The sequence below is a fragment of the Xyrauchen texanus genome, chromosome 9, assembly GCF_025860055.1.
Source record: "Xyrauchen texanus isolate HMW12.3.18 chromosome 9, RBS_HiC_50CHRs, whole genome shotgun sequence".
Lineage (NCBI taxonomy): Eukaryota > Metazoa > Chordata > Actinopteri > Cypriniformes > Catostomidae > Xyrauchen > Xyrauchen texanus.
This window is the reverse complement of record NC_068284.1, coordinates 41,989,446-42,005,758: the sequence shown is the minus strand read 5'-3', so window position 1 is coordinate 42,005,758 and position 16,313 is coordinate 41,989,446. Positions and strand designations below refer to the sequence as shown.

At 36.9% G+C, this 16,313-nt stretch overlaps 1 protein-coding gene across 2 annotated transcripts in view; it reads left to right on the top strand.

Annotated features, from left to right (window-relative positions):
- Positions 1-985: 985 nt before the first annotated feature.
- The window catches only part of LOC127648652 (AP-1 complex subunit sigma-3-like), a 38,267-nt gene continuing 22,939 nt past the window's right edge, over positions 986-16,313 (top strand). The window contains exons 1-3 of one of the 2 annotated variants that reach the window (XR_007971190.1): positions 986-1,227; positions 7,178-7,356; positions 12,797-12,905. Coding sequence is in view for 1 of the 2 variants with exons in the window: in XM_052133367.1 (XP_051989327.1) it covers positions 1,225-1,227; positions 7,178-7,356; positions 12,797-12,905 (291 nt within the window). In the remaining variant the exon portion in view is untranslated. The remainder of the gene's footprint in view (positions 1,228-7,177; positions 7,357-12,796; positions 12,906-16,313) is intronic. The other variant, XM_052133367.1, reaches the window with a different exon arrangement.

Below are 16,313 nucleotides of genomic sequence, written 5' to 3'. Positions count from 1 at the left end.
ATTTAGTTTTAGTTAAAATTACTAAAATGTTTTATTTTTATTTTCTTGGAAATCTATTCGTTTTAAAATGTATATAATCTATTCATACATTATTTATAAATTAATCAGATGTTGTATGACGTCCAATAAAGCGGAAATATATAGAAGCCAATTTCTAAAAATTCGTGGTATAATTCATAATGAATACAAGAAATAATGAACATCCAAACCACCATATTTCCACATAAATACCCCCCTTTTATTTATTTAGAACAACATAAATTCAAAATAGCTGCCAAATGTGATGATACACCAAATAGGCATATATTGGAAATTAAAATATATATTTTAAAAAAAATATATATATTTTTTTCTTTTTATTTATTTATAAACTGCAAGGTACTATTATATTATAATTTTGAAAATATACAACTTTTATGGAATTTATTTATCATTTTAGTCAAATATAAATGTCGAACTAGAAAGAATTAATCTAATTTGTGTTTTTGAAGTGGTTTGCCAAATAAAATAGTTATTCATGTAAAATCTATGGCGTATTTACTAAGCGCACATTGGGAACGTATAGTTTCGTTGCCCCGCCCCTTCTCAATACAGGTGCAGCGCTTCGACCAATCAGAGCTCAGCTCATACAGAGGAGGCGCACAAGGAGATCCACGCCAAAGTGTTTATAGCAAGTCAGTCCACTGTCGGCCATCTTTGGAACGCTCTCGGGAAGCTATTTCCAGTAATGCTGGTGCAGCTCTTTTTTTACTTGAACAACAATAAAATAAATTTGTAGTTTGTCATAAAATTTGACAAAACTGGTATAATAAATTGGGATACTTTATCACATTTTACGTTAAAAAAAAACGCAAAACCCAGCCTTTATAGCTAACGCGCATGCGCGGTATTGAGTTGATTGACAGGTGATGTCTGTATCTAAAAGATGATTGGCACCTTTAACTGTGAGGCGGAACTTCCTTTTTACATCCGTTGAGCGCTCAGAGCAACGTGGTTGAGCGTTCCAATTTCTCCCATTAATTTTAAAAGAAGTGGCCCATCTCTGCAAAACTGCAGAGTCTATGTTTTCGCTCAGCTGCGCATCTGCGCATGCGCAGCTTTCCATTCTCTGCACTCTGGGTCTGGGAAGGGCAGCGGTAAGTCCAGCTGTCCTGACTGACCAGCTGGGAAGTGAAGCGGTATTTTGTAGCTTTCGACCCTTCTTTAATACTTCTCTGTTTCAAGATGGTAAGTTTGACCGTATTTTCTTCTGCCTATCCTAAAAACACGCATTAGATCACATATGTTTTGGGAGACACAGAGGTTTTTTAACCTAACAAGTTGTGCGTGTACACCTGTCGGTACGTATGCGCGAGCGCACCTGCGGACTTTAAAACTCTCTTGTTTTACACTAACTACAGCAAACATTGTAATCTATACTGTCTGTAAAGCACATATTTTTGTTTTATTCAAAGACTGAGCAAATGATTCGGAAGTAGAATAAACGCTGGGGAGTTCAAAAGTGCCGTTTCCGTCATCTTACCTGGATAAACCGGTTAGCTCATTTGCTTTGACATCGGGGTGCCAGACTATTACATTTTGCGACATGTAAGGTAATTATTTTGTGATTTCACAACTTGTATTGTCTCTAAAGACCTTCTTTTGTAGGCGATCTGATTTGTAAGACCGAGTAAACTTGTTTATCTGGTGATCAAATAGGACGTTGCTACTGTGTTTAGTTTGACTGGTTAACTAAACCTTGAAAGAAGGCAAAGCAAGGCTTTATCTATTCCTGTGTAAACCCACTTTTCTGGTTAATGTTTGAGAGAGAAATGAATAACTATCAATACTTTACCAAAATACAGTTTATATATATATATATATATATATATATATATATATTTCTTTTTATTATTATTATTTATGCTGAATTGTCAGTTCTCTGGATTTACTATTTATAGGTGTGTGTTTGAGTAAAATTAAAATGTTTCATTTTATTCTATGCAGTACTGACAACATTTCTCCCAAGTAAAAATATTGTCATTTAGAGCATTTATTTGCAGAAAACGTCAACTGTTCAAAGTAACAAAAAAAGATGCCATGTTTTCAGACCTTGAATAATGCAAGAAAACAAGTTCATATTCATTTTTAAATAACAGAATACTAATGTTTTAACTTGGGAAGAGTTCAGAAATCAATATTCGTTGGAATAACCCTGATTTTCAATCACAGCGTTCATGCGTCTTGGCATGCTCTGTCTTTTCACATTGCTGTTGGGTGACTTTATGCCACTCATGGCACAAAAATTCAAGCAGCTCTGCTTTGTTTGATGGCTTGTGGCCATCCATCTTCCTCTTGATCACATTCTAGAGGTTTTAAATGGGGTTCTGGTCTGGAGATTGGGCTGGCCTTGACCGGTTCTCCATCCACACCTTGATTGACCTGGCTGTGAGGCATGGAGCATTGTCTGGTTGGAAAAACAATCCTCAGAGTTGGGGAACATTGTCAGAGCAGAATGAAGCAAGTTTTCTTCAAGGATAACCTTGTGCATGGCTTGATTCATGCATCCTTCACAAAGACGAATCTGCCCAATTCCAGCCTTGTTGAAGCACCCCCAGATCATCACCGATCCTCCGCCAAATTTCACAGTGGGTGCCAGACATGGTGGCTTTAAGGCCTCTCCAGGTCTCCGTCTAACCATTAAGATGACCAGGTGGAGGATCGTGATGATCTGGGGGTGCAACAGCAAGGCTAATCGGACCGTTTCGTCTTTGTGAAGGATGCATGAAAGTTATTATGTTACAATTCGGTGAAAGAAAAATCTCTCCAGACTTGTTGTACATAACAGCTTGCCTGACTTGCATTACATTATGTGACATTTTATTTAACAAGTGACGCAGAAGTGCCTTTTTAATTTCTTAGAAATGGCAACACGCTAATCTAATCTAATCTAATTTAAACCAAAGCAGTAAAGTGGGCGTTTGGATTTGTGAGGTGGTTCTCCTGTATGCTGTAGCTGCTCACAGCTGTGTCGACTATAACAATAGAAGGAAAATGAAATCATAGATGCACAGAACTGGATGCACAGCTACTGAAATCAAAGCAGGAACTGACCCAAGAGGAAACAAAGCTTACTTTTAACCTTCCCCCAGTAAAACCTTTTTTTTGTGTGTCTGTGTGGGAGAGAAAAGAACGTGTATGTTAAAATGTGAATATCATGACAAATGTCCAGGTCAGATTTCATGTCAAAATAGAAAAAAAAAGTTTAGTACTAATAAGAATTTTGCATTGTGACACTATTTTAATAACTATTAAAGAGATAGTTCACCTATAAGTCATCGTTTACTCACCCTTATGTTTTTCAAAACCTGCATGAATTTATTTCTTCCATGGAACCTAAAAGGAGATGGGTAGAATTATGTTAGCCTTAGTCACCATTCACTTCCATTGCATCTTTTTTCCATACAATGAAAGTGAATGGTGACTGAGGGGAACATTCTGCCCAATATCTCATTTTGTGTTGCACAGAAGAAAGTCAGATGGGTTTGGAATAACATGAGGGTAAGTAAATTATTTATTGGGGTTTTAATTTGCAGGAATAGCTTTAAAGTCCATATCAGCTTTAAATTCATAAACACACTTTTGCGTTGAAACGGTGGCATGATGGGACTCGTTTATAATATTCATCCCCTTCTAACTGCTGCTTTTGACACTATCACAACTCACTCTGACAATTTTTATGAAACCTGCCAGATAGAATTACCTGGTTACATATTTAAATCTGCAAAATTTGCAACACCAATGTTCAATACATTACTGAATATCTAATGGTAAAGCTTGGGAAACATAAAACATAATGTAAGACATGGTGACAAAGCAGTGCTGGCACAAAAAGGCAGGTGACTGTTGTGCCAGCTGGCTTTAAATTCTCTCAGACTGGCCCCAGGTCATTGCGCCATCTTTATTGTTGAGTCCCGATGTGTGGATCCATAGAAAACTATTTCCTTTCTCTTTTATTTTCCTGTTGTCGTGTAATGGGTATGCCACATTGAAGAAATGCTTCATTTAATTTTACTTTGGAGCACTATAGCAGAGGATACGCAAGACTAACTTCTGTTTCCTTGTTTTTTCCTTGTGTTTTCATCTTTCGGCCCTCATCAGGGTTTACTGAGGAAGCAAATAAATAGTTCACCAGCATGCATTGGTCATAACAATGAAGCAGCTGATGTTTTCATTTCCCCACCTGGTGTTTTTGCATATGTGCCTGTGTTGTTGTGAGCAAAATTAGTGGCTTGCAGCATCAGGCTCATTAATGCTCATTAATCATTTCATCCTCGTGTAAAAACAAATGATTGAGGAAACTAATGTTCTTACATAAAGTTGAATGGAGCGAGCCATGAACCATTACCATTGAACCCTTGATCAAAGCATCGCATTCCATGTTGCTCTAAGAGAATTGAACCTGCAATATGTGTACTCTGTAAGTCGTATGGATATTTGCAGCCTTGTTTTATAGAATCACATTACCTACATTTTTGCTAATTGATTCTTAAGTGGCTCATTGTAAATATTGCAGCAGTTTCCTGGTGAAATGAACACTATAGGTGCTACAACACCAAAGATTCATTCAGTTTTACTAGAGCTGTTAAAATGAACACGTTAACGCATTTGATTCATTATAAAAGTTGATCTCGTCTATCCTTTGAGATGTGTCCACCTGGAGTCACTACACTGACACACACACACACACACACACACACCACAATTTGTTTGGAAAATGTTAATAAAGTATTATATTGTTTTGTTTTCATTCCTAAGAAGAAAATGAATGAATTTTGACAGGAAAAGACGTATATTTAGAGTCAAATTTGAGCACTTAATGGTCTGCACTTATATAGTGCTTTTTTTATCCTTGGCGGTTTTAAAGCTCTTTACTCTGTGAACTCACACACACACACACTCCCACACCAATGACAGCAGAGCTGCCATGCAAAGCGCTAACCTGCCATTGGGAGCAACTTGGGGTTCAGTGTCTTGCCTAAGCACATTTCAGCATGTGGGCGGGGAAGCAAACCACCAACCCTGCGTGTAGTGGGCAACCCGCTCTACCACCTGAGCCACAGCCGCCCAGACGATCATATATTCATTTTATCTAATTTGTAATCAACCGATAGCACTAACTTCACAAAATCACACTTGAGCAAAACTGTTTTTCCCATAGTGCACTTCTTGTGAGGCGTTTTATCATTTGCTTTACATAACCAACTACATTTACAAGCTTGTTTGAGTGTTATCAACTTGCACAGTAGCTCAACTGATAGAGCTTTATACTTGCAATGCAAAGGACCAGGGATAATAAAAGCACAATAAAATGATGTGGTTTCTTCAACAATTGCATTTTCCATCTTGCATTTGCTTTTGTGATTTTTTTTTTTGTATCGGTTAGGTTTAGGGTTGGGAGGAAGGCTTTGTTGATTTCAAACTCAATAGAGCATTAACCGTAAAGGTGCTGTAAGCGATTTTAGCCATTCTGGAACTTCCACGAGACTGAGCCGTTAAATTAGACACGCCCCCTTTTTACAAAACACCAAACAGTAGTAGAGCAGCAGATCTTTTAAAGGTTGTCAAACACGACCGTAGCAATATAGCACCCTTAGCTGACAACTGTTATGAATATGATATTATACCAGAATATTCCACCTAAACTTACTACACCACGAGAACATGCAAAATGATTGACTGGCAGAAAGCACATCAAAGTTTTCTGATTGCAGGCCGCAGACACATTCTTTGATCAGCCAGTCTCTTTTTTTTGTTAGCTGTTTACCGAGTCTAGTGCTGTCACAGAGACAGGTGAGATATCTCAGGACATCTATTTCAGTGGTATCTTTCAGGGAGGAGGAACATTTTCTACATACCATTCCATAAAAACCTAATCTGTCTGGGAGAACATGTAACTTGCTTTTAGCACCACACAGTAGACGTTTCACCTCTTAACTGCTGTTATAATTCTATGGAACCACAAAATATAATTTAGCAAAAATGCCTTCAAAGTCATGGGATTTTCACAAGATCATGTTCAATATAAGTGTACTGCAACAGTCCAGTATTGTGCAACAGCTACCATTTTTAGGAAAGTTGAAGAAACATTTCAAACTTTAAATTACATTGTTGTCAGATGACCTCATTATGATATATTTAATTCAGCAAGCGGCATCCAGTTATCATCTCTGAAAAAAATAGTTAAGTAAAATGTCTTTTTTGGTTGATTTGTGACTGAAAATGAACAGTCAAGTCATGTGTATGGGATACGGAATTCCACACAGTGTGCTTTGTTCGTATACTGTATTTGTAAATTTTTTTGGCAAATAAGGTCATCCAGTATTTCGTGCAAACAGAAAATTCACATACTGTCTGTGCATAGTATGCATACTCGTACTGCAAAAATGGTATGAGTAGTATGCCATACAGTGCCAAACATTAGCTAGTGTCAGTTCATTCTGATACTTCTGTCATGTTACATGGCTGATACTGTATCCAAGAAACAAATATTTCCTTATTTGCTAAATTGTTATGAAAGTCTCTGTATTTATTTGCTTTATTACATGGTATTACTCATTTTTGAGGTGGAGTGTTTCAACCATTTCAACATTAAAGTGAACACGCCTTCCAGTTTTTTATGTTTTTATCTGTGACTATTGTTTCTGTGTAATAATTTAGGTTTACAGTTGGTGTGGCCAATGATCTGCAAAAGAGGTTTTTTTATAGAGAGATTGTATGACTCACAAAGGAAGCTTCACATATTCTCTGCGCAGCTTTGACGTATAGCTGTGTGAGAAAAATAAGGCTCATTAGAATTAGTTTTTAGTGGTTTTAGTCTCTGTATCATTGAACTGAGCTGGTTATTTTTTTTCCTTGTGGTTGGCAGCGCAACATCTTTATCTCGTGTTTTTTTTATTTGTGAGAGTGGAAAGGTTACACGTAGTTCCCTGTATGAAATGCAGTTTGTCTCTGTCATTTCATGTTCTTTCATCTTTATTTTGGCCCCTTCACTGTGGTGTCTGCAGGGGTGTTCTGTATGTCAGTGTTACCTCAGTGGATCAATAAGCTACCCCACCCCCAAAAGATAAACACAACAGTTGAAAAACTTTGTCATTAACCATCTAATTAAAATGCATATCCTGTTTCTGTCTGATAGATGCATTTCCTGTTGCTGTTCAGTCGTCAGGGTAAGTTACGTCTGCAGAAGTGGTTCTTGCCGCTCACAGAGAGGGAAAGGAAGAAGATTGTGAAGGACATGACAGCAATGGTGTTGGCACGGAAACCACGAACGTGTAACTTTCTGCATTGGAGGGATTTGAAGATTGTCTATAAGAGGTGGGCATGAAACTACCCTTCAAGGAATATTCTGTGTTTAATACAAGTTAAGCTCAACTACAACATTTGTGGCGTAATATTGATTACCACAAAATGTAATTTTGACTTGCCCCTCCTTTTTTATTTTTATTTTCTCCCCATTTCACCCCAATTTGGAATTCCCAAAGTCCTCCAAGTTCTCGTGGTGGCGTATTGACTGGCCTCAATCAGGTTGGCTTGAGCGCGTTACCACGGAGACATGGCGCATGTGGAGGCTTCGTACTATTTTCCGTGGCATCCACGCACAACTCACCACGTGCCCCACTGAGAGTGAGAACCACATTATAGCGACCACGAGGAGGTTACCCCATGTGACTCTACCCTCCCTTGCAACCGGGCCAATTTGGTTGTGTATGAGACTTGGCTGGAGTCACTAAGCACACCCTGGATTCGAACTTGCGACTCCAGGGGTGGTAGTCAGCGTCTTTACTCGCTGAGCTACCCAGGCCCCCTGCCCCTCTTTTTTTTTTTTTTTTAAACTGGGTCACAGTGAGGAACTTTGAATGGAAGTGAATAGGGCCAATCCTTAAACATTTAAATACTCACCAGTGATAACAACATGATTTTAGCATGATATAATTGCTTACCAACGTTTTCTGTGTTAAGTTATCCAGCTTTTTCCTGGGGGTCTGGGCAAACGAATGTCGGTGGGACTTCTGCCGAAAGTTGTACTATAGCATTCAATAGCTCTGGCTGCAGTCATTTTAGACCCCGTTACAGCTGGTAGAAAGACACATTTTGGATTATCGCAAATGGTCAGCACTAAATATAGTTGTAAATGGGTTGTACACATACAGAGGTAGTCAAAAAACACATTTAATTTGTGGTTTAAAATGATGTCCTGATGCGTCCCGGACATCAGCGAAGCACCACCTCTAACCAGTCAATAACCCACCAAACAAATGTATAAACTTGAGTGAGGATTTACAAGAAAACAACCGTCCGATCGGAAAACTTGATAAAGCGATTACATACCCAAGGATGAGAACTTCACGGCTCTTCCTCAGTGTGTCTGTCTGATGTGAACATGTAGGGTGGCCAGATGACAAGTACACACATAGTACTCCACTAAAACAACCAATAATTTGGTCGAAATGTTGTGTTTGTGCTTAGATAAATCTCAACTACGTCTGGGAGAAACATTGCTGGTTTTGTTCACGTTTTCTTTGTCTTTATAGCGTTTGCGTTCAGTAACACACTGATAGTGAATGATGTATGTCCTCATGAAATCATACACGCTCTCCTCAATATCCAAACACTTTAATGAAAGAATGAATGGATGTACACCACAACAACTGCGCTTACTTGATAAAGGAAGTAACACCCACATTTGGCACAAAGCATCATTTGATGTAGGAAAAAGGTGGATAGCAAATTTTACAACTTTGTTTCCATGACGATGTAATGTCAACAAACCCTAAAGCGACTGTTAAAATGACTATTTAAACAACTTTACAGCTCAAATATTATATGAGTTTTAACAGAAGAATAAATGTAAGTGCTTTTATAAACTTCACATTTCGGTCTTTAACCTCCCCCAAAATTTGCCCAATTCACTTTCATTGTAAGTTCCTCACTGTAATCTCGAATTTTGCTTTTTTTAAAGAAAAGGACATACGAGTCAGTTATTTTTGTGGTAATCAACATTATGCCACAAATGCTGTCAATTGAGCTTAACTTGTACTGAACCTGGAATTTTCCTCTTAAGGTTTCTTTAGGTAAGACAAATGCATTTCACCACTGTCTCATGAATAAAACAGGGCTGCATACATACTCTTCATTATATTGTAAATCTTTTTTTTTAAAATATAAATATATATTGTTGGTTTCAAACAAACCAAGATCATTCGATTCAGCATTATTAAAAAGCGCAGCTGGAAGGCTCTGACATTTGGTCATTAGTCATCTCTGCACAAGGTGTGAGCAGAAATGTATATTTGTGCAAACCAGAAACGTAGTCAGCAGTCAATGTGATCTTATGTGGGCTAATTAAAACTACCACATGCAAAGGGTTTCAAGTCCTAATAGAGTTTGTTGCCCTAGTCCATGCTATATTTTCTAAACCAGTTCAGTCCAGTTCTTCTGCCATTACTGATGCCATTAGTTGACATCATGGGGCTATCTGTGTACTCCTTGTTTTCCAGCAAAAACTTGTGTCAGTTTACTACACAATGGCCCCCCATTATCCTAGAATAGACCTGTTTCAGGGACGTCACTTTTTTTCCCCGCAACCGCCATATTTATGACCATCAGTGGGAGGAAACGATGGCAATGAATAGAAAAACATGTAAAACGATAAACCTCAGAAAATGCTTTTGATCCATGCAAAGTCACAGGAAAGGTGTATACAGATCTGATGTTTAAATTTGACCTTCGCAGACATTTAAATATATTTTATTCCAAATTTACCTCCATACTCCGGTGAATTTGTTTAACATCACCTTAAACATCTCTCATCCAGAAGTTATAAATGTTTGGGTTTTTTTTCTGCTCTGATTTGGTCACTATATTACCAAACGTCTGTGATGTAGGAGCTGTTTTTAACTCACAGAACACACAGAAAGCAACCAAGGCATATTCGTGAATACGACTAATATGTTTACGTTGTCGTCTGGCAGTGTAAATAAAGCCTGTGCTTCATGATCTTATGGTGCCTTTTTGTATTGACTAATATTAGTATATACAATATCTCACAAAAGTGAGTACACCCCTCACTGACACTCATACGTCTATTTCCCAAAGACAACCTCTGGATATGATGCTAAGCACGTGCACTCAACAACTTTGGTCGACCATGGCGAGGCCTGTTCTGAGTGGAACCTGTCCTGTTAAACCGCTGTATGGTCTTGGCCTCCGTGCTGGAGCTCAGTGTCAGGGTCTTGGCAATCTTCTTATAGCCTAGGCCATCTTTATGTAGAGCAACGATTCTTTTTTTCAGGTCCTCAGAGTTCTTTGCCATGAGGTGCCATGTTGAACTTCCAGTGACCAGTATGAGGGAGTGTGAGAGTGATGACACCAAATTTAACACACCTGCTCCCCATTCACACCTGAGACCTTGTAACACTAACGAGTCACATGACACCGGGGAGGAAAAATGGCTAATTGGGCCCAATTTGGAAATTTTCACTTAGAGGTGTACTCACTTTTGTTGCCAGCGGTGTGTTGAGTTATTTTGAGGGGACAGCAAATTTACACTGTATTACAATCTGTACACTCACTACTTTGCATTGTAGCAAAGTGTCATTTCTTCAGTTTTGTCACATGAAAAGATATAATAAAATATTTACAAAAATGTGAGGGGTGTACTCACTTTTGTGAGATGCTGTATGTTCACATTAGTTCTTTTTTATTTATTACAACGGGTTACAATTATCGCATATCTTTTATACAGTCTGTGCTATGAATAACATCATCCTATGTGCATTTCCAGTTTAATTGTATTAGAATCGATGATGTTATAACTATAATTGGCACAGATAAATGACATGTCTGTATAAATGACCCACAATTGTTTTTATCCGTGCCCTCTCCCCTATATCGTTGCTTGTCTTTGGTGAAATTAAGCCATGTCACTTAAAAGATCAAACTTTATTGAAAGAAAAATTACATTTAGTATCATCTTTTCAAGATTTATAAGTAGAACCAAACATTTCACCGACTTTTGCCGCATCCCACAGTGAAGCACAATGAAGAAATATGGAATTTTGGTCACAAACATGATGGCGCGGTCATACAGTGACAGGCGACTTGCATTTCATCAAGTAATGTTTACCACAGACCTTATTTTACTCGAATTCAAAAACCCTATAGGAAAATCTGAGGGAACACATGGCAAATTTTCTTATGGATTTTTGGACTACAAGCTGAACAGCTCTATAGTGGCTAATATAAATCAATATACTCACACTGGACAGTAGAAGTGCATTTTCTAAAAATGAATTGGTAAAGGCATTATCTGTTTTAGAACCCTTTAATCATCTCTTCTGAACATTATACACACTTTTAAGTCTTCATACTTTCATTATGTGACTTTCCAAGTGAAACAGGATATGAAAAGTAAATATGGGGCAGGAGTTTATTACTCTGGAATTGATTGGATCATTAAAAGCGGCCGTTTCATGTAAGAATCAGTCAGATGTTTGGAGGGGAGGGGTTAAAAAATATAATACAATTGTGTTTATTTGGAAAAGCATGCACCGATGAATCTTGCTCAATAATCTCAGGAACATCCAGAAATGGGGGTTTTACAGCATGATTTCATAGGAGAACCTTCCACAAAGAAAATCAAAGTTTTCTTTAGAAAACCATCTATGTACTGAAAAAGAAAACCCAGAAACTAATACACTGATCTGAAGAACCTATGATGTAACACAAAGAACATTTTACAATCTCCAAAGAACCATCACTGTGTTCCAAATGGCATAAATGATGCCTTTGCAGGGCACTTCAAACAGAGTACAATAAACAAACCATTATAAATTACTTTTTTATTTTTGAGCCATCTGAAGCTCTCAAAGTGGAGTTTAAAGACTTTGAAGGGAATAGGACATAGGGATGATCACTTCTAAATGGAACGCATCCTTTTTTATCAAGAATCTTATACAGCAACATACTGTATTGATACGAAGAGTGTTCTTTGCTTCATTTAAGATGCTGCAAATAACCTTGAAGAACCTTCATTGGTTAAGAGCGTATATGGCATTATTTTAGCTCTGCTTCTAAACGTTGTATGTTTCATTGCTTGATTATTTTCTTAGTCAAACCATATGCCATGTAAAATCTTTCTTGTAAGGCACCGAAACTGTATCATATTTCTGTGAGTGACTTTTGCAGGTGTGCTTTCTGAGAGCCTGTCATTTACAGTCTTCAGGTTCAGATCTGCATTCAACACCTCTGTTCATCTGTCTCTCTGTTCTATCCTGTTGTTTTTCCATTGTGGCCTTTACAAATCTGGAGTTTTACTATGCCAACAGTTGTGTAACACAGACTGTAGATAACCGTTATATACTGGATAATTGGAGTGGTGGTGGTGTAGTGGTCTAAAGCACATAACTTGTAAACTGGTAATCAGAAGGTCACTGGTTCGATCCCCACAGCCACCACCATTGTGTGGCTTGAGCAAGGCACTTAACTCCAGGTTGCTCCAGGGGGATTGTCACTGTAATAATGGCTCTAAGTAACTTTGGATAAAGGCATCTGCCAAATGCGTAAATGGATAATATAGGACTATTTGCAAATTAACTCTAAATGTTACTTCTGCTGTATGTATTATGTCTATTCAATTTATAGATGATGGCTTTCATCATGATTGGGCATAACTGATTTTCTGTTTGTATAAATATAAAAACCTGCTGTATAAATGTGTTTATTTCAAATTTGTGGTTTCCGTTTGTTTTTGTAGGTATGCCAGTCTCTATTTCTGTTGTGGTTTGGAGAACCAGGATAATGAACTTCTTGCTTTAGAGATTCTGCACCGCTATGTGGAGCTACTCGACAAATACTTCGGCAATGTAAGTACACTCTCAGTATCTTTCAAAAAGGTCTTTTACTTGTACAACAGTTGACATATTTTCCATAAAATTTGTATATTTTTATAAATAATAGGATGTATGCGAAGACCTTTTCTGAAATTTGGAGGATGTGTTGTTTAGCAAGGTGTCATCCGGAAGACTTTCTTACGAGTAGATTTGAAAAACAGGGACTAGAAACTAAATGTTTTTAATTTCAGTTAGTTTTTTTTTGTTCCAGCATTCCGTTGCCTGCTTTCCAATTTGTAACTGGTTTGAGTGAAATTAAAGAATGGTAAATATCATTTCTTTTTTGTTAAGGACAGTGATATGTGCTAAGGGTGGGTGATGTACCAGTTGCAGTGTTACCAGATCTCTTAAGAAAAAAAGGGACCAGGGGCCTCACGTATAAATCTCTGCTTAGATTTTCTCCTAAAAGTGTACGTAAGCACAAAAGTCAGATTTATAAAATCATACGTATGCTGGAATCTGTGCATTGTTCCCTTTATAACGCCCAGCTAGTGGAAGATTGTGCGTGCATGCACGTGATTCGTTCCCCATCATGACTCCTCCCCAAAATAACCATATATGTAGTGTACAGCACCTGTTTTTACTATGCACATCCTCATCTGCATACAGTTACCAAATGCATTTCACCATCCAGACACGTGATTACTGCGTTTAACAGTGTGGCCACAGTCTTATACTGTCTGTTTTACCAAGCCATTTCTCGTCGGTCAAAGTCAAGTGCACGTCACAGATGATCTTTATTTAAATGCTGTTAAATCTTGTCTCACTACATGATTTCTGTAATAGCTTTTGGGAACAGAAAATATCACAAACTAAGAAATCTTCACTATCATTTTAAGTTACTGTATGTTCCTTCTCTATGATGGCATGGGGAAGTTCTCCAAAAGCAGTGCATCCAAAACCACTATTTCCTTTTGTGCAGCTTTTATTTGAATGCCTTTTCAATAATTTATATTAAATTAATATAGCCTACTATTTGCTTGATAATGATTACTTCTGATTCAAGAACTTGACTAGATACCTTTTTATTCTAAATGTGAATTAAATGAAAATCAGAGTTTATAATCTGTCTGTTCAGTTCATTATTTGTCCAGCTGGAGTCACCAATTCCCACACAGCAGGACAAGAGTGTGTATGCAAGGGGTACAGCTTGCGTGTCTATGTGCACATTTTCATGTAAAGTTTACTTTTTATAGATCTAATTGTGAGCTGAGAAGTGGCATATGAAAATGTTTTGTGTATACGCAGCATTTATACACAAGAGTCTGTAAAAAAACACTCAAAATAAGGGACTTGCCTCATCCAGTGATAATTTATTTTATTTTTTTCCCAAATGATCAGCATACAAATGATAACAATCAAAGTATACAGTAGCCTATTTAAAATAACATATTTTCAATAAATGTATTCTTAATATTAAATATATCCCCACACAAACTTAATTGCCTGTTAAATAAATCTAAAAATAATTCCCTTGTAAAATTAAGAATTAATAATACAATTATAAGTGATCCAACTTCTGTGGCTGATGCCTTTAATCAGCACTTTTCTTCTGTCTGTAATTTACGTCCACCTGATTTCTGTTACTCCAACTCCGTAAATAGTAATGTAGTAAACAGCTCCTTTTCATTTACTACAATTCTTCCCACTGAGGTACAGCAGGCAATTCTTGAGATTAAATCTAGCAGTGGCGTTGGTATAGATGGTCTGGAGATAAAGTTTATTAAGATTGCCTCTCATGTTCTAGCATATCCATTATGTGATCTATTTAATTTATCTATATCTACTTGCAAAGTTCCAATCATGTGGAAGTGTGCTAGAGTAACACCTTTATACAAAAGTGGTGATCCTCTCGATCCTAACAATTACAGACCAATCTCAATTATTAGTAATGTAGTAAAGGTATTTGAAAAAATTATATTCAAGAGATTGTTTAAATACATTAATGAGTTCTCTATTTTTTCTCCAAACCAATCAGGTTTTAGGCCCAATTACTCCACCACTACTGCTCTCACAAAATTTGTTAATGATACCACATCTTCCTTGGACAATAATATGTCCACTGGAGCAATATTTATAGATCTTACCAAAGCGTTTGACTTGGTTGATCATTATATTCTTCTCGATAAATTATATAACATTGGTCTCTCTGAACAGTCAATTTTATGGTTTAATTCTTATTTTCACTTCAGACGTCAGTGTGTAAATTTTAATGGGGCTTTCTCTCAGTTCTTGATAATGGAAAAGGGTGTTCCACAAGGTTCTTGTTTAGGCCCTCTTTTATTTTCTATTTTTATTAATGACCTCCCACAAATGTGCTCTGACAGTCAGATTCTCTTGTATGCTGATGATACAGTTATTTATTCTTCAAAACATTATATTAATTAGATTCAATCCTCACTGCAATCTGACTTTAATACTATTCAAAAGTGGTTCTCGGATAATGGACTTATATTGAATAAAAGTAAATCATACAGTATGTTATTCTCAACTAGGTCTGCCCGTCATAACCAAGGTAATAGTCTAACTATTAAATTCTTAGATGATACATTTATGGAGAATGTTGAGAAATTTAAATATCTTGGCCTCTGGCTCGACTCCAGCTTATCCTTCTGGCCTCATATTGACTCTGTAGTGAAAAAAGTAAATTATAATTTAAGATTATTATATCGTTCAATTAATTGTTTCACACAATTGATTAGATTAAGAATTGTAACTCAACTTTTATTTCCCATTATTGATTATGCTGATTTTGTCTATATGAGTACAACAGAATTACACCTTAAATCCCTAAATGTTGTTTATAACAGTCTTTGTCGATTTGTGTTGAGATGTCCATTTCTAACTCATCATTGTCATATGTACCAACAATTGAATCTCTTATCACCAAGAGCTAGACGACAGCTACACTGGTTTCAGTTTATTTATAAATGTATCTTTTTTAATTATCCATCTTATTTGAAGCAACATCTAGTCCTATATAGGTCAACTTATGGCCTGAGACACCTTGATCATCTCTTTTTTGCCGTTCCAAATATATATAAAGAAGTCGGAAGACGTGCTTTCAAATTCAAAGCCCCCTCTGATTGGAACAGCTTACCTTGTTCTTTAAGGTCCATCTCTTCCTTTCCACTCTTTAAATCAGCCCTCTTAACTTACTTACAATCCTGTGATCAGTGTAAATGTTTCTCTGGTGTTTGACCTGTGTGTATGTATGTGTATATAGGTATGTATTTTTGTATCTGTATATATATGTAGGTTATATACTTGTTTGTTTTGGTGGTTTTGTCAAAAATGGTTCTCTCCTGTAATATTGTAATATCCTAATATATTGTTTATGTGAATACGCTTTGGACAGAGGTGGGACAGGTTGGGGTGATT